The following is an 18,951-nucleotide window of genomic DNA, read 5'->3' on the forward strand; positions in this document are numbered from 1 at the left end:
GTATAATGCCCACAAACAGATGATGAATGATACGCCTCAAGTACACTAAACATCTCAACCTCGGGCACACAGCGACAAATAATCCTATCAGCTCAACTATGATACAAGTAAGGCACATCCCAAATGAATTTCTTCACATCATGCATAAAAAATTTCCTTTGCTGAAAAGACAAATCTGGGGGCAACAAATCGCTTGCCAAATAATTAGCAAAAGTGCAACACCCCGTATGAACTAGTGAGTCCTAGCTAAGTTTTGGCTAATGAAATAGGAGGAGCTAGAGCCTCAAACGTTAGTTAGAAGTTGTTAACTTGTTAAAATGATGAAATATGGTTATTGAAGTTTAGTTTAAAGAGTTTGGAGGTCAAACGTCAAGAGATGACCATGACGTCCGAAAACTAGTCCTTGGTGCTAGTGTGGGTGCTAGTGTCTTGTCGTGGAGTTTGGTGTGTTGTTTGAGGTCTAAAACCCATAGAAGTGACTCTTAGTCATAGATGGACATGTTTAGGGGTTAAACGTTTGGGTACAACTCCCCAAGGACCACCCTAAGGGTCCTTGAGGAGGACCCCTAAGTTTAGACCCCAAGCTGCCAAAAGTTGGTGAACTGTGGCCATGACTTACGTCCAGTAAGTCCATTGACGGCCCATAACTCATGCTCCGTAGGTAAAGACTTAGCCTAGGGAGCCTTATTTCCCATGGCCAAGTCTCAGCCCCAAACCACAAGCCAACAGGATGGCCCGTCACCCCAATTACGGTCCGTAGGTGGGGGGTCTCGTAAGTGGCACCTGCTATGCTGTCAAGCACACGGCCAAGTGAGGGGTGAATTGGTAAATTCACCCCAAGCCTTTTAAAGTGTATGGACGGTTATTTTATAGTTATTTACATATTTTAAGAGTTTTAAAGTAATAAAATAGTATTTTTGGATTCATTATTTTCAAAACCCCAAAAGTTAGAACCTCTCTTCTCCAAAACTCTCTCTCAAGGAAGACTCCATTAGAGGTGAAGAACTCAAGGTTCCTAGGTCAATTTCTTCAAGGTTTCAAGTGGATTTCGTGGGGTTCTTCAAGTATAAAGTATGGTGATCCATTATCCTTGATTAACCTTTCATTCAAGGAGTCAAATCAAAATAGATTTCAAAGTCTTTCAATGATCAAAAATCCTACTTTCTAATCTAAGCATGGGTTCATTGATAAAATGTTATTAAGGCCATTATATTGATAAATTAAGGGTTGATTGATGATTTTAAGTTGATTTCACATTTAATTCCTTCAAGAACCCATGTTTTCCCCAAATCTCCTTATTTTGGAAATTTATTGGAAGTTGGTTGATTATGAGTGTATAGTGAATAATATTTGGTAATATGAAGTTAGTTTATGAATTCATCAAGTTGTTTATACAAATATGTCAATTTCCTTATATCTTGTAGTACCTTGGATCTATGGGGTGAGATTGATTCTTAATGCCATACAATTGTGTTAGAATGATGTGTGATCCACTTATGGTGGAGTTGTTTACTTATTGGATATAATGTGGCATTGAATTGAAGTGTTATCATGGGATTGTATACATGAAGATGTTGTAAAGCATGTGGATGTGATCTAATTGAATGAAGGATGATCATGTTTAGAAACTACATGTGTTAGGATTGAATGTTATCTCTCTATTAATTCTTGTAAATGATGGTGACTACGTGAAAGGCTATTCTCACATTCACACACATGAATGAATGAATGTATGGATGAAGCTCTAATGATAATGTAATGAATGTGAGTCTATTGAAAGGCTATTCTCAATTGTACTCTAAAGAATGAATAGGGGATTTGAGATGGATACTCCTCCATGAGTAGAGGCAGAGTGTCTAGTAACAATCTCAATATTCCTTTGAGCTTTTCAATAAATGAATGGTGGGCTGGGATGGATACTCATCCGTGAGTAGAGGCGGAGTATCTAGTAGCAATCCCTCATCCCGTAATAAATGAAGATAAAGAATGTAATGTACTCCATGGGGAATAATGCTAAGCACCGAGAGGATATGGTTAGAGATGAATGCTCACCCGTGAGTTCGAGGCGGGGTACTTAGTAGCAATCTCTTGAGATGGATGCTCATCAATGAGTAGAGGCGGGGAATCTAGTAGCAATATCCCTATCCCATAATTATGTGCCCACATAGGTCTATAGCTAGTGTATCCACTTAAGCTGGAAAGAATGGCCCTACCTTAGGCAAGTAGGGATCCCTTTATCCGGTGAGGTTGACACCGGGATTCCATGAGTTGCTCATATAGTCTATGTCGGTTAAGGCTTACCCCCACAATAATGTAAATGAACTATGGTTTTCTAAGGGTGTGCTACTTAGCATGGATGGTGGAATGGGACGCCATCTATGCATTACAAAAGTAGGTACTTGAGGGAGGTCATAGTGTGGTTTTTATGGTGCTAATGAATGAATGGGATCTTGTACAATGTTTATGAAGAATGTTAATCTTATGTATAATGTTAATGAAGATGTTATAACTTGTTGAATGGGGATATGCCTAGTCTAGGGTGACTTCAAGGGAGCACTTAGTGTGAGTAGTAGTATGGGATGCTACTTGCACATTGCACAAGTGTGAATTAGAGTTATCTTAGGTGTGGTCCTTATGTGATGATTATGTTTTGTAATGTGATTATGTCTTTATGAATGTGTATGGTTGGAATGGAAAGGGTTGCATGTGAGTCCACCTTTGGTGACCTTAGGGTGATGCTTTTGTGTGGGTGGTGGTATGGGACGCTACCCATACATTGCACAAAGCGTTACTTGAGGGTTTCTTGGGGTGAAGAGGTAAAGCAAAAGTAAAGGGGTTATATGTGTGGAGTAGGTTTTCAATGTGATAAATGGCTTATATGTTGTGTATGAGTGAATACCATGTCTCTTATACTTGTACTTCATGAAGTTTACCAAAATGGCATAATTGCATGGCTTTCAAACAAATGTACCTTTTTGGCATGTTTTGCATGGTCATCATACATAGTGCTTAATTGTACTAACACCATCTTCTTCATGTTTTTACTACAAGTGTAGGTTGTGGTAACTAAGGGATTCTCTCTAGATTGGAGTGCTTGGATTTTCTATTCCCAAGCCTTGGTATGTCCTCATGGAATCGAGGACACTTGTTTTAGAAGTTTCTTTCATTTCAGGTAATAAACTCCTAGTGTTCTTTTCAATTGTAAAGGGTCGTGTCCCTTCCATGTTGATATTGTGTCTAAGATGGAAAAATGAGACTTAGTATGCCGCTTGCGTATAAAGATTTTAAATGTTGATGACTTTGAGTCTTATGATTTCGAATGAAAAGTTTTAATTCCGCACTATTTTAATGCCTATGTGATGAATGAATGCTAAGAGGCTTGTATAAGACCTCTTCGAGGTTGAGTACGCCGTGTTACGACTTGGGGGAACTCTCGGGTCGTGACACAAAGTCTGCAAACCAAGGAATCCAATCATGAGAAGCAGTCCTCTTCATCTGGAAAACATGATTAATTTCAGCCCTATCTCCAAGCTTTAGCATAGCCTCTTCCTCTAATCTGGACAAGTGATCGGCAACTTGATTTTTGGTCCCTTTCTATCTTTCATCACAAAGTTGCAGCAACAATACCCATCTGATCAATCGTGGTTTCGCATCCTTTTTCGCCATCAAATACCTCAATGCAGAATGGTCAGTATGCACTATGACCTTAGTACCAAGCAAGTATGATCGAAATTTCCCGAATGCGAAAACCACCGCAAGTAGCTCCTGTTCAATTACAGTATAATTCTTTTGGGCCACATTTAGAGCTTTGCTAGCATTAGTAAATAGGATGGAGAATTTGCTCTCGCCTCTATCCTAATACCACACCAAGAGCTACTCCACTCGCATCGCACATTACCTCGAACGGTTTGCCCCAATTCGGTGAAATAATGATAGGTGCAGTAACCAACTTCTCCTTCAACTCTTCAAATGATCTCAGACAAACATCATCAAAATCAAATTTATACTCCTTTTCGAGCAATTTGCACAATGGATATGCAATTTTAGAGAAGTCCTTCATGAACCTTCTATAGAAACATGCATGCCCAAGAAAACTTCTAACACCTTTTACAGAGATAGGTGGTGGAAGCTTTTCTATCACCTCGACATTTTCTCTATCAAATTCAATACCTTTTTTGGAGATCCGATGACCCAACACTATACCTTTTTTAACCATAAAGTGATACTTCTCCAAATTTAACATCAGATTGCAGTTTTCACACCTTTTAAGTACCTCAGCCAAATAATCCTGACAACGATCAAAAGAGTCACCTACCACAGAGAAATCATCCATGAATACCTCAATAGTGTCCTCCACCATATCAGAGAATATCAACATCATACAATGCTGGAAGGTCGATGGAGCATTGCACAACCCAAATGGCATCCGTTTGAATGCGAAAGTCCCATAAGGGCAAGTGAAGGTGGTCTTCTCTTGGTCTTCCAGAGCTATAGAAATTTGATTGTAGCCCAAATAACCATCAAGGAAACAGTACCAACCCTTACCTGCAAGTCTATCCAACATCTGGTCCATGAATGGCATAGGAAAGTGGTCATTTTTTGTCCAAGTGTTCAACTTTCGGTAGTCCATACAGACTCTCCATCCGGTCACGGGCCGCATAGGAACAAGCTCGTTTCTCTCATTAGGCACCACAGTAATACACCCTTCTTAGGCACACACTAAACAGGACACACCCAACTACTATCGGCGATGGGATAAATAACTCCAGCATCCAACCACTTGATGATCTCCTTTTTAACTACCTTTTGCATAGGCGGATTTAATCTTCTCTAGTGCTCGATACTAGGCTTGTTATCTGGAATGAGTTGTATTTTATGAGAGCAAATACCAAGGGGGATCCCAATAATGTCCGCAATAGTCCACCCAATAGCTCACTTGAACCTCTTCAACACAGAAACCAAACACTCTACTTATCGCCCATTTAGATCTGCCGCAATGATGACCGTTAAAGTCTCATCTCTACCCAAGAATACATACCTCAAATGTGATGGTAGATCCTTAAGCTCCAATTTAGGCGCCTCTTCAACAGACAGTCTCGCGGGTGGGGACTCACGATTCTTCATATCTAACTCTAACTTCTTTGGCTTCGAACGATATTCGCACCTATCGAGTGCGGCAACCAACTCATCATACTCTTCGATACCATCACTCTCAAAGTTCATCTTAACTGCTGCTAGTGCCTCAACACCCAGTCTCTCTTCAATCTGCACTTCAGAACCACTCTCAACTCTATAGGTTATCGCAGATACCGATTGGAGCTCACCACTCTGCTTCATAGACCTACAAATATTGAAAGTTGCCTCTTCATTGTTCAGTATGAACTTCATCTGCCCCTTTTCCATATCAACCAAAGCACGCCCAGTGGCAAGGAATGATCTCCCAAGAATAATGGGAACCTTAAAATCAACCTCACAGTCAAGAATCATAAAATCCATCGAAATGATGAATGACTCCACTTTCACTAGCACATCATGGAGTACACCAATGGGCCTCTTCATAGTCTTATCATTCATGAGCAACCACATCGCAGTAGGCTTAGGATCTCTCAGACCCAACTTCTAATAAATCGACAATGGCATGAGGTTGATGCTAGCACCAAGATCACACAATGCCTTAGCAAAGTGCAACAACCCGATAGTGCATGGAATAGTGAAGGCACCAGGATCCTCATTTTTCTGCACAAGGGACCTTGTAGCAATAGCACTACAATGATGCAATCTATCATCATCTTCGAAACTCACTACCCTTTTCTTTGTCACCATATCTTTCAAAAAATTTGCATACCCAAGCATTTGCTCCAAAACTTCTATCAACGAAACATTGATGGAAAGCTGCTCCAACATGCTAATAAACCTGCGGTATTTGCCTTCTTTCAGTCTTCTTCACTAACCTCTGTGGGAAGGGAGGTGGAGGTATAGGTATGGGAACAACTTTCTGAGTTATCTCCGCATCTTTCTGTGTCGCATTCTCGGACTCTCCACTAACCTCGACCACATCATCATCTTTTCTAGTCTCAATATCCACCACAGACGGCATAGGTGGATCAATGGTTTGCTTACCCCCTCGAGTAGTGACTTCCATACAATGCCCATTATTCTTTGGATTCTGGATGGTGTTGCTAGGAAAAGTGCCAGGTTGACGTGGGTTCATCATAGTAGACAACTGAGTCATTTACTGTTCAAGATGCTTGATTGACACTGCATGGGCATCAACTTTTTGATCGATACCAAACAGGTCATTTCTTATCTCCTTCACATTCTCATCAATTACATCAAATCTCCTCATCATCTTCTGCATCATATCCTCAATATGCGCCATATTACCTCTAGCTTCTCAATTTTAAGGGGGAACATAAGGTCCAACCCGATCATTTCTGTTGCCATAATTGTTCAAATTATAGTTGTTGTTGCGATTGAAGTTCCCATCTTGGACATATTGACCCTCTCGGTTTTAGTTGCAAGAGTTCCGACCTTGGTTTTCTTGACCTTGATGCCAATTATCAATATTGGAACCTTGGGCGTTTAGTTAGAAACCCCCCGTCTGATCATTCACCGCATAAGTATCCTCTTCATAGTAACACTACTCAACCGGTGATGGATTTCTAGCCAAATAATTCACAGCATTTACCTTTTCCGCTTTACCTTTTCCGCACCTCCGCTCACATGCTTTAACACCAATCCCAATTCAGTCCTCATATGAGCCATCTCTTCACGAATCTCATCTGCAGACTGGTTATTTGTAGCTTGAATGGAAAACGTGTTTCTCCCAGTATCTGACCTCCTAGTGCTCCAAGCTTTATTGTTCTGAGATATCTTCTCCAGTTTCTTTGCAATCTACTCAAAAATGCACTCACCATATGAACCCCAGCAATAGCATCAAGCATTGCCTTACTGTTGCCATCCTGGCCTCGGTAGAAATATTCCTTCAGTGACTCATCATCAATACGGTGATTCGGAACATTTCTTATGAAAGCAGTGAACATGTCCCAAGAACTGCTCACAGACTCTCCAGGTAGTGCTACAAAATTGCTGAGTTTATCTTTCTTATTCAGCTTCTTGGACACTGGATCTTGCTAAGAACGTATCTTTCAATTGTTTCCATGTATTGATTGACTTATAAGAAAGCTCATTAAACCACATAGCAGCATCGCCGGTCAATGATAGAGGGAATACTCGCAGTCCAATAACGTCCATGTCCCAGTCAGGTCACCCCACACAACTTTTGCAGACAACCCTTAGTTTGGCTATGTGACCATGTGGATCCTCTGATGCCAAACCCGGAAATAAGCCCCTCGTTGTAAGCATATGCATTAAACTACTAGTCACCACAAATGTATGCCTCGACTGTAGAGGAGGTAAGACAAGAGTCCCGTCAGAATCAGCAATATCAAAGTTGACGCTATATTTGTCATGCAGTCATGGTCCTGGTGGATCCTGCACCCTCAATGCATCTCCCAGTCAATTTTTAGTTGGAGCCTGGTTATTCTCATCACCTACCCTTGGAGGCTACAACCCAGAACCTTTTCCTAACTCTCCTCCGATAAGATTAACCTGAACTCCTTGATTATTCATTCTCCGCAAAGTTCTGTTCAGTTCTGGATCATAGGGAGTAAGTGGTTCTCCTTGGCTCTGTGTACTTGGCATACACTAGAGTAGGAACCTGAGAGAGACAAAAAAAATAAAAGAAAAAGTAAAATTAGGAAATATTTGACTAAAGTTCAATAATGTTGTTGGACTTAATCTAAAATCTTTACTCCCCGACAGCGGTGCCAAAATTTGATAATCTCATATTACACCTCCCTAAAGAAGCATAAACGATCGTTATCAAGTAAAGAACCCAACTTGTAGGTTGGGGTCGATCCCATGAGGAATATGGTTTAGACTTAAGTTCAACTTACGATTATATTTGTTTAGTCAACGTATCTCCAAAAACAAGTAATTAAAGGGAGGGATTTGTGAAACAAATTCAGGAAATTAAGTAAGCAATCAGTAAGAAAGATTTAAACTTTGGTTGTTATCAAGATGAGAAAGTAACTAGAGTATACGTGTTCCCCATAAGCTCATAACGCGGTAATCCTAGTAATAGCAATCCTTTCCTAGTGTATTACATGCAAAGTGATAAGTTAAGTATCTCTAAATCCTTGGTCCGGCATCTAGAGAATTTCACCTTGCACCTTGGTCCGGCTACGTGTGTATAATTTACTAACCCCTACCTTTACCTCATAGTATACATCACATTGATGTATGGATTAGTTTTCACCCTCGCACCAATCGACATTAGACTATTAGATAGTGTCACACTAAATCTATGTTAATAATTCTTCTCTTATTAACTACCTCCTTGGTCTGGCAAGTAGCAACAAGGCGAGTTCTAACGTTGCGCACCGTTAAAAAGACTTCTAAACGAAAGAATTATCAATGCATGCAATAAACACTATTTGAGAATTGCTTAATTACTATTCATACTTTGTTAATCGATCATGGTTCCCACAACCCTAGTTGTGAATTTAGTTACCCATATTAGCAAGAACGCGATTCATAGTATTAGAAGAAGAAATCATGAACTTATGTAATAAGAATGAAAAAAACCCAGAATTTCAACTTGAATTTCCAAACCAAAATCTTCAAAACATGCTTTAAAAATCAATAATTGCTAAAGTTGCAAATTAATCTCCAAAGCCAAGAACTAGAACAAAAGTAACAATGTCTAACCCTAAAAACGAGGTTTGCATACCCTATTTATAGAAAAAATAAGTCCTAACTAAAAAGGAAACGAAATAAGGAAATAATGTTTCAGCACACGTCTTCCATCTACGACATTGACCTACGGACCGTTGATTGATCTACGGTCTGTAGGTCCCTTCCGTAACCCAGGACTTAGGCAAATTTCTAACTTCGAAAAATCAACATCTCTGATGCAAACTACGGATAAATAGTACGGACCGTAGATTGATCTACAGTCCGTGGATCCTCCTCTGTAGCTCTATACATAGAATCTTCCAAATTAGGTATTAGAAGCAACTCTCTAATGCAATTGAAGGAGCAACAGTACGGTCTGTAGATCAATCTAAGGTCCGTCGATCACCTTTGTAGTTCCACACTTAGTCAAGAATTCCCTGATCTCTTACCATGCCTTTCCTGCCCATCTATGTCCACCATCTACGGAGTATGAATGGACCTACGATCCGTAGATCACCTCCATAGTTGCCCTTTTTCTGCACATCCTTCTGTGTCTCTAAGTTTCCGCGTCTGAACATATTTCCTGCAAACATGATAAAAACGAATAAAAACAAATACAAAATGGCCCTAGACACACACAACTCTTAAGTGAAATGTATCAAAAATATCGTAAACTTACGGTATATCACTTAATCACTAATTTACAGTTATTTACTAACAGTTGCAACTACACCATTGTCTATATTAGCCTATAATCAAATCACATCCCAAAAACCCGTCTCATTATTGTTATTTTTGTGTTATTTGCTGATGTTGTAGTTGATAGTTGAAACAAAAATCCCCCTGTTATTTGACATTCGTGTCACCCCTTAATTTGAATTATGTTTTTATTCGATAATGTCTATTCCTATGATTGACTTGAGCATATTCGTACTTTCCTATTGATTCTCAAACATGTACCACTCCCTGTGGGATTCGACCCCAACTCATTTAGTTGGATTATATTACTGACTAACAATCGTTGACACTTAGAATTGGAAGAAGTGTCATGATACGTGAAATCAACGTGTGCGCGCGAGCACACAAATATATATATAATTTAATAGTTTACAGTACATGTTAATTTTTTGCACTCTTAATTCATAATCTAGGTGTTTACCTCTATAAGAATCCAATTTCTTGCTTTTAATTTTTATTTTTATTTGTTATTTTTATTTTTATAATTACAAGACTCTGTTAAAAATAGTTTGTCTTGAGTCCTTAAATTATTAGTCAATTTTTGGCAGAAAATACATAGATACCTATCTCTCTCTATATAGAGAGAGGGAGGGGAAAAACTAACATAACTACAAAGTCGACAAATCAAAGTCATGAAAATTCTTTAGATCATTTTTTAACATTCCAGTGGTTTCCGCAAGGAATGGTGCCATAGCTCCTGCAAAAGTAATAACAATCAAAGTCGTAGGTAGGTATTCAAATAAAGGGGAGCACCTTGCTATCATGAAAATGCTAGTTGTTACCATAGAAGCTGCTTAATTGATTTAATTTCAACATTTAAAAAATTAACACCATGAATTAGTAGACTGATAAGAATTGGGTACAACAGTTTTAAAATAAGGCCAAAATAAACATGTCGTATCTAATTTAAGATTTATTTTTTATTTTTTTAAAGAAGGAAGTCAGAGAGGAAAACTACCTAACTAGACATACTTTACTATCATATATACTTAATTTACCTCTAGTTTAAAAAAATTACACTAGGCGTGAAAAAGACTAATGGGGAAGTCATAGAGAAGTGGGTGAGAATAAAGTACGATTACGTTCCAAAATATTGTAAGGCATGCATGCTACAAGGACATGATGCGCAACAATGATTGTGGAACATCCGGAACAATATCCAAAAAGAGAGAAGAAGAACGTGAAGGTAACTGACAGAGAAGAAAGGGTAAAAACACAAAATACAAATGAGACAAATCGGGATAAGAAAAAGATTTAATTTGGAAGAAAGGATTACACTCCAACAAAAGGAAAAGATGAATAAATTTGAAGAATCTAAATTCAAATGGGGGTGGAGGAAGCAGGCAGAGAAAGTCTGGGCCAAGGTGGATATTCCTACGGGGAATAAATTTGGGGCTTTATAGAATGACGCAAGAGAAGGTGAAGCGATGGAGATCTCAAAAGGAACAGAAGATCAGGCTTTTGAAAAGCTGATCACTCAAGTATCAAAAGAATCATCGAAAGAGTGGGTTGAAGGTTCCTTTAAAATACAAGATAAAGGGGCATCACCAGGGACACAGAACAGTAACACTAATAAACTTGTTGAGAAATCCATGTGTACACTTTTAAAGAATGGGGAACCTGTGGAAGTCTCTAGCAATATATGAGCTAATAGTTCTATCTCTGGTGATAGAGCTAATGTGCAGGAAACTGGACTTAAGGAACAACAAATAGATACATGTGCAGAAAAGAGTGATGAAGCGATAAGGGAGAAAGAAGCAGAAACACAGCTAAAAGAAGCTCCCGAATTAATCGATGAAACAGAGGGAGAGATACAACATAGAAAGGAAACAGAAGAAGATGAATACATGGATTATAATATCCAGCAAAGCTGGGGATTTATCTTCAAGGTACATAAATAGTTTGAAGCCAAAAAAAGGACGGCCCAACATTCCTCTTCAAGTCAAAACAAGGAGTAGTAAGGACAGATAGATACTCAAAATGCTTTTGAGAGATTAATGGATCTGAATAGAAGACATCATTATTCATTTGTAGCTTTAATGGAACCTTTTAAGGATCCATCAGAGCTAGACCAATACAAAAGGAAGTTAGGATTCAATAATGCCTTGGAAAATTGTTCAGGTAAAATTTTGATTTTTTGGAAAGATAACTGGGAGGGAACTTTGCTTATTGATTCAATACAACACATATCTATGAAATCCTATAAGAACAACAAGTCTTTCATTATTTAATCAGTATATGCTAGATGTAATGCATTAGATAGACTGGAACTATGGGAGAATTTAGAACGAATTGCTTGGATGATTGGAGGTGACTTTAATGTTGTACTTAATGAAGACGAAAAAATGGGAGGTTTAGATTTCACTCAGCATGAGGCTACTGATTTTTCTCATTGCATTAGCAATTGTGTGTTATGTGAGGTGAAGTTTTCTAGGAGTAAATACACTTGATGGAATGGCCGAATAGAAGAAGCTTTTATATTCAAGAGAGTGGACAGAATTTTAGTGAATGCCTTATTCACAGAGGAATTTTCTGCCCATGAAGTTCATCATTTAATTAGACAGGTTTCTGATCATGCCTTTGTTCATGTGACTTGTGATACAAAAGATGAACCTATTGTTAAACCATTTCGATTTCTGAATTTCTGGACTAAACACCATCAATTCAAGGAAATTGTCCAACAACACTGGAGGATTGATTTAGCCCTTTTTTGGAAGTTCATGCGAAACGGAAAAAAGTAAACAGAGCATTAGCTGAATGGAGTAAGGATGTCTTTGGTAACATTTTTCAGCAAATTGCCACCATTGAGGATGTGATCATGGTTAAGGAAGCTCAAGTAGAGATTCACATACAACTTATAGTAGGGCAGAACTGAGCAAAATGGAGGGAGAATAGAGAAAACATCTCACCATTGAAGAAGAAAACTGGAAGCAAAAGGTGAAAATGAAATGGTTTGTTGATGGGACAGAAACACTAAATGTTTCCATTCTTATGTTAAAGGAAGAAGGAAAAAGTTACATTTGTCAGAGATATGTAATGAACATGGGGAGGTTGTATAGACAAACCAACAAATAGGGGAAGCAGCAGTTCAGTTCTTTTCTGAGCAGTTTAAGGCATAAGAGACATCGCAAGATTACACTTTGCTAAGACATATCCCCAAACTGATCACTGATGCAGAAAAATGAAAAGATGACAAAACTACCAACTCAAGAGGAAACAAAATGGGTGGTGTTTGAACTAAATGGAGATAGTGTGAGTGGACCAGCTGGTTTTTCAGGTTTGTTCTTTCAATCTTGTTGGAAAATTATGGGGGGTAATATTACTAGATTAGTGGTTGCATTTTTTTTGTGGGAAAACACTGCCAAATTTTATTACTCATACTAATCTGGTATTACTACTCAAGAAGGAGGATTTTAATAATTTTTCAGACATAAGGCCAATTAGTGTGAGCTCTTTTATCAACAAGATTATATCAAGAATGGTGCATGATAGAATAGTGAAGGTGCTGCCTATAATTATTTCTCCTACACATTCAGGTTTTTCAAGGGTAGGAGTATAACTGAAAATGTGTTCTTGGCACAAGAAATAAGCAGGGATATTAACCAGAGGAATTAACACATTAATGTGGTGGTAAAGCTAGACATTACTAAGGCGTATGATAGAATGTCTTGGATCTTCCTAACAAAGGTGTGCGTAAGTTTTGTTTCTCGAAGGTATTGTAGACATGGTATGGAGACTCATCTCTAGTAATTGATATTCAGTTCTCATTAATGGCCAGTCTAATGGGTTCTTTGAGTCTTCTAGAGGTCTTAAACAAGGATCCCTAACACTATTTATCATTGCAGCAGAAGTCTTAGCTAGAGGTTTAGACGGCTTGCATGATGATAGAGATTACAAAGGATATGACATGCCAAAATGGAGTCTAGCAATAAATCATCTATCATATGCAGATGACACCATATTATTTTGTTTAGGTGATATAATATCAGTGATCAAGATGATGATAGTGCTTAGGGAATATGAAAAAGTTTCAGGTCAAATGGTCAATAAGGCTAAGAATTCTTTCTATCTTCATGACAAGACCCCTTTGATTGTGGCAATCACAATGAGAAAATTGACTAGAATAAGACAAGGAAATTTTCCTTTTACTTATTTGGGGTGCCTTGTTTTTTTATGAAAGAAAGGTCAACATTTACTTTGAAGAGTTGGTTAGAAAGGTGGCAAGAAGGATCTTGTCTTGATAGAATAGACTCTTATCCTTTGGAGGTAAGTACATCCTTATTAGTCATGTTCTTCAATCATTACAAATCTATCTTTTATCTGCTATGAACTCCCCCAAAGAAGGTGATTGAAAAGTTGCATCAATTTTTTACAAAATTCTTTTGGGGAAGTACTGGCATCTTAAAGGAAAACATTTGGTAGCTTGGAATGAAATGTGTTTTCCTAAAGCAGAAGGAGGCTTGATTTTTTATCTCTACATGATGTTAATAATGCTTTGTTTTCTAAATTATGGTGGAGTTTCAGGGTGTCTACTTCTTTATGGAATATCTACATGGACATTAAATATGATAAAAAGCTACACCCTACCCTTGTTAGGATCTCTGCATCATCTCATGTTTGGCAATAAAAGAAGAGGTGGAGCATGATAGTTGGTGGCAAATGAAAGCAGGAAATTCGAGCTTTTGATTTGAAAACTTGACAAAACAAGAGACTTTATTTTTCACAGAAAGAGAAAATGCGAGGGATGAGGAAATAGAGGTGAAGGAGTTCATTGAAAATGGACGTAAGAAGATTGAAAAATTGCAAGAAAATCTGTCACACAAAATGGTAGCTCACATAGTGGAAAACATCAAACGTAACAATTATTCCCTTAATGATAAGCCATGGTGGATGGGAAATTCAACAAGAGTATTTTCTGTCAAATTAGCTAATGGCATATTAATGAATAAAAGGGAATGTAGAGATGGGATGAGCTACATTTGGATTAAAGGTATTCCTTTTAAAATTTCTCTCTTATTGTGGAGAATATGGAAGAAAAGAATTACAACAGATAACATATGACAATTTGAAGAGGATGAGGATGCATATAGCATCAAAATGTCACTATTGCGAGAAGGGGGAGTTGAAAACCATGACACATTTATTTCTAACAGCTCCCATAGCTAAAAGGCTATGGCAGTTTCTTGCTTCTTGTGTAGGTTTTACTATTGATGGAACTCAACTATTACTCAAGAAATGGTGGGAGTATGAGGGGAGTTCAAAGTTGCAGCAAATCATGAAGGCTATACCAGCCATTATCATGTGGGAACTATGGAAAATGAGAAATTCTTGAAGACATGACAAGGAGGTATCTTTTGATAAAATGTTTCGTCAATGTCAAATGACAGTTCACCAGATGATAAAGGTCAAGTATCCCTGGTTCAGGAAAATTTCTTTTCAATGGAGTGGAATTTTTTATTTCCTTCAAGAATATAGACCCACTCTATAATATCGCATTGTACACTGGACAAGGCCAGAAGAGGGTTGGTGTAATGTAACACAGATGGTGCGAGCAAAGGAAATCTAGGGATGAGCTCTTATGGTTTTGTCTGAGGGATAACAATGGGGATCTACTATATGCAGAGGAAAAAAGAATTGGTTTTGCACTAATATGGTGGCTGAATTAACTGGGGTATGGAAGGCTCTTAGATACTGTAAACAACAAGGATATGCTAACATTTTTTTAGAGACTGATTCATTAAGTCTTAAAAATATGATTAGAATGAAGTGGAGAATACCTTGGAAACTAATTGAGAGGATAGAAGAGATATATGAGATGATGTAAATACTTATTATTCAAATATGTCACATTTGGGGCTCTAAACAATGATGAAGAATCTGGAGAAACAAAAGAAGAACAACAAAAAGAGGACAACAGAGGTGATTCAAGGGAAGGGGAAGGAGAGATTTCTGGGAAAATAAACAATAATACTATAGGTAGTGGATCAAAGGAAAATAGGGACAAAAGAGTGTCAAACAAGGAGAAGGGAAACATGTCAAACTTGTCAATCAGGTCAGTAAAATCAGCTTGGAAAGGAAATGCCGAGGGAGATGCGAGAAGTTGTAATGTGGAAGGCATACAAGCAAAAGTAGATAAAGAAAGAGATGTATCAAATAAAGGGGAGGAAAAAGGCAACATGACAGTTGATGAAAAGGAAGACAACATCATGTCGGACCTGGAGGAAGTCACAGAGGAGGAGAAACAACGACGTAGAGACAGTGAAGAGGATGATGACATTGTAGAAAACATTGCCACAACGTTAAGGGAGGGAGATTTGTCACCAAGGCAAATAAAATACCTGGAAAATAGTGTCAAAAAGGGCAAGACAGGACAACCATCACTTCCATTGCAAGTGAAAACAAGAAGCAGGGATAGGTCAGGAGATGTTTCCCAATGATTGGGAAAGCCATCTTCTGGAACATCAGGTCCATAAAATCTCAAAAGGCTTTCGAGAGGTTGATGGACCTGAATAAAAGACACAAGTACAATTTCATAGCACTAATGGAACCATTTCAAGGTCCACAAGAGCTAGAACATTATAAAAGAAAGTTGGGGATGCACAATGCCTGTTGTAATTGCTCAAATAAAGTTTGGATTTTTTGGAAGGAAGAGTGGAGTGGAGAAGTGATAAGAGATAATATACAACATTTGACAATGAAGTTCAGACACTACAATAAGGAAATCATGATAACATCAGTTTACGCAAGATGTGGTGCGCTGGAACGACTTGAACTGTGGGAAGAGCTGGAAGGCCTAACTGAAGTGCAAAACATACCATGGTTAGTGGGAGGGGACTTCAATGTCATAATGAATGAGGAGGAGAAACAAGGAGGCATGGACTTCACTCAATATGAAGCTTTGGATTTCGGTCAGTGCATCAACAATTGTGCGTTGATGGAGCTAAAGTACTCGGGAAGTAAATTCACTTGGTGGAACGGTAGAATAGAAGGGGGATGTATTTTTAAAAGACTAGATAGGGTCTTTGGGAACCAAGAATTTTTTGATTTTCTCCCCTCTAGTGAAGTCATTCATCAGGTGCGAGAAGGTTCTGATCACGCACCACTACATGTAATATGTAGTTCGTAGGAAGAGCCAGTAGTGCGACCTTTTAGGTTTCTGAACTTTTGGACAAAACATCCAAATTTTAAAAAAGTAATAGAGGAGAATTGGAAGGTGGAGTTTGTAGGCTGCCCTTTTTTAGTGTATCAGACAAAGATTAAAAAACTGAAAGGAGTATTATCGAGGTGGAGCAAGGAGACGTTTGGAAACATTTTTCAATGGGTTGCTACACTAGAAGATGAGATAAAGGTGAAAGAGATACAACTGGAAGTTAATGCTTCGCCGGAAAATAGGGCTGAATTGAAGAAAACGAAGGCTGAACTAAGAAAATTCTTGCATATGGAGGAGGAATTCTGGAAGCAAAAGGCAGGGATGACATGGTTCAAAGATGCAGACAGGAACACCAAATTTTTTCACAATTATGTGAAAGGGAGAAGAAAGAAATTACAGCTGACTGAAATCCAGACCTCTCAAGGCGATGTGGTCAATACAAGTGAAAACATTGGAGCTGAGGCGGTGTCCTATTTTGAGGAACAATTTAAAGAAGCTAACAGACAAGAAGGTGAGGAATTGTTAAATATAACACCAAAACTAATCACCACAGATCAAAATGAGAAGTTAAGTAAGATGCCCAGCGAAGTGGAGGTGAAATAAGTAGTTTTTGATTTGAATGGGGAAAGCGCATGCGGACCAGATGGCTTCTCAGGTTTGTTTTTTCAATTTTGTTGGGAAATTATAGGGGAAGACATAATCAACATGGTCAAAGCATTCTTCTGTGGGAAAATGATGCCGAAATTTATTACCCATACAAATCTTGTGTTGCTGCCAAAGAAGGAGAATGTGAAGAGTTTGACTGATCTGCGACCGATAAGTTTATGTACATTTGTGAGCAAGATTATTTCAAGAGTACTACATGAGAGAATAGCCAAGTTGTTACCAAACATTATCTCTCAAAATCAGACGGGATTTGTTAAAGGAAGAAGCATTACGGAAAATGTCTTGCTAGCCCAAGAGATTATCCGAGACATCAATCAAAGGAAAAAGTATCACAATGTAGTGGTGAAGCTGGACATGGCAAAAGCTTATGATAGGGTATCTTGGATCTTTCTGATCAAAGTCCTAAGGAAATTTGGCTTCTCAGAAACTATCATTGATATGATTTGGAGATTATTATCGAATAATTGGTATTTAGTGTTAGTTAACGGGAAAGCCTTTGGATTTTTCAAATCATCTAGAGGATTAAAACAGGGGGATCCATTATCACCTACCCTATTCATTATAGCGGCAGAGGTACTGGCAAGGGGGTTAAATAAGCTACATGAGAAGCCGGAGTTTAGAGGATATAGTATGCCTAAGTGGAGTCCTTCCATTAATCATTTATCTTATGCAGACGATACTATATTGTTCTGTTCAGGTGATAGGAAATCAATAAGAATGATGATGATGGTGCTGAGGGAATATGAAGATGTGTCGGGTCAAATGATCAACTTGAATAAAAGTTTCTTTTACTTACATGACAACACTCCTCTAATCGTTGGAATCAGAATAAGAAGGATAACTGGAATCAAACAGGCCTCATTTCCATTCATATATCTGGGATGTCCAGTGTTCTATGGAAGAAAGAAGAAGGAACACTATGATGATCTGGTAAAAAATATACAGAAACGAATAATGACATGGCACAATAAATGGTTGTCTTATGGAGGTAAGTGTATTCTGATTGCAAATGTGTTACAATCAATGCCAATATATTTGCTCTCAGCAACGAATCCACCTAAGAAGACCATAGAACATTTGCATCAAGTTTTTGCCAGATTTTTCTGGAGCAAGATAAGAGGAGAAAAAGGAAAACACTAGGTAGCTTGGAAGGACATGTGTTTCCCAAAGGAGGAAGGGGGTATTGGAGTTCGATCACTTCACGATATCACCAAAGCTCTCTTTGGAAAGATATGGTGGAAGTTTAGGACCTCCAATTCATCATGGAGCAATTTCATATGGAATAAATACTGCAAGAAGCAACATCCGATAATGACCACTGGCAAGGGAGGTTCTCACGCATGGAAAAAAATGATAGAAGTAAGGGAAGATATGGAGCATGAGATATGGTGGCAAATCAAAGGAGGAGGAGCAAGTTTTTGGTTTGATAACTGGACAAAACATGGTTCACTGTATTACACAGAAGAGCAAGGAGCAGGAGAAGAAGAAATAGAAGTAAAACAATTCATCGTGAATGGGAATGGGATGAACAGAAGATCAGAAGCCTTGTATCGCGAGAAATGGCAGAATACATTCTTGAAAACATTGACCCTAGGATTGAAGAAGGAGATGTAGATGTGCCTTGGTGGATGGGAAATTCCAACGGGGTCTTCACAGTA

General features: G+C 38.3%; 1 protein-coding gene across 1 annotated transcript; it reads left to right on the plus strand.

Annotated features, from left to right (window-relative positions):
• The first annotated feature begins 10,904 nt into the window (after window positions 1-10,904).
• LOC102591364 (uncharacterized) lies at window positions 10,905-15,914 on the plus strand. The gene is made up of 5 exons (XM_015311503.1): window positions 10,905-11,105; window positions 11,163-11,366; window positions 12,655-12,754; window positions 14,204-14,467; window positions 15,352-15,914. Exons 1-5 carry the CDS (start codon window positions 10,905-10,907, stop codon window positions 15,912-15,914), a joined length of 1,332 nt encoding a protein of 443 aa, XP_015166989.1.
• Window positions 15,915-18,951: the final 3,037 nt, after the last annotated feature.

Source organism: Solanum tuberosum, unplaced genomic scaffold (genome assembly GCF_000226075.1).
Source record: "Solanum tuberosum cultivar DM 1-3 516 R44 unplaced genomic scaffold, SolTub_3.0 scf00163, whole genome shotgun sequence".
Lineage (NCBI taxonomy): Eukaryota > Viridiplantae > Streptophyta > Magnoliopsida > Solanales > Solanaceae > Solanum > Solanum tuberosum.

Bases quoted from the DNA above. Each gene is read 5' to 3' on its own strand.
- LOC102591364 (XM_015311503.1), top strand. From the start codon at position 10,905: ATGGAGATCTCAAAAGGAACAGAAGATCAGGCTTTTGAAAAGCTGATC. The intron at 11,106-11,162 runs GTCTCTAGCAAT...GCTAATGTGCAG, and splicing joins AGAATGGGGAACCTGTGGAA to GAAACTGGACTTAAGGAACA. The intron at 12,755-14,203 runs GTTTGTTCTTTC...TATTTTTCACAG, and splicing joins TGGACCAGCTGGTTTTTCAG to AAAGAGAAAATGCGAGGGAT.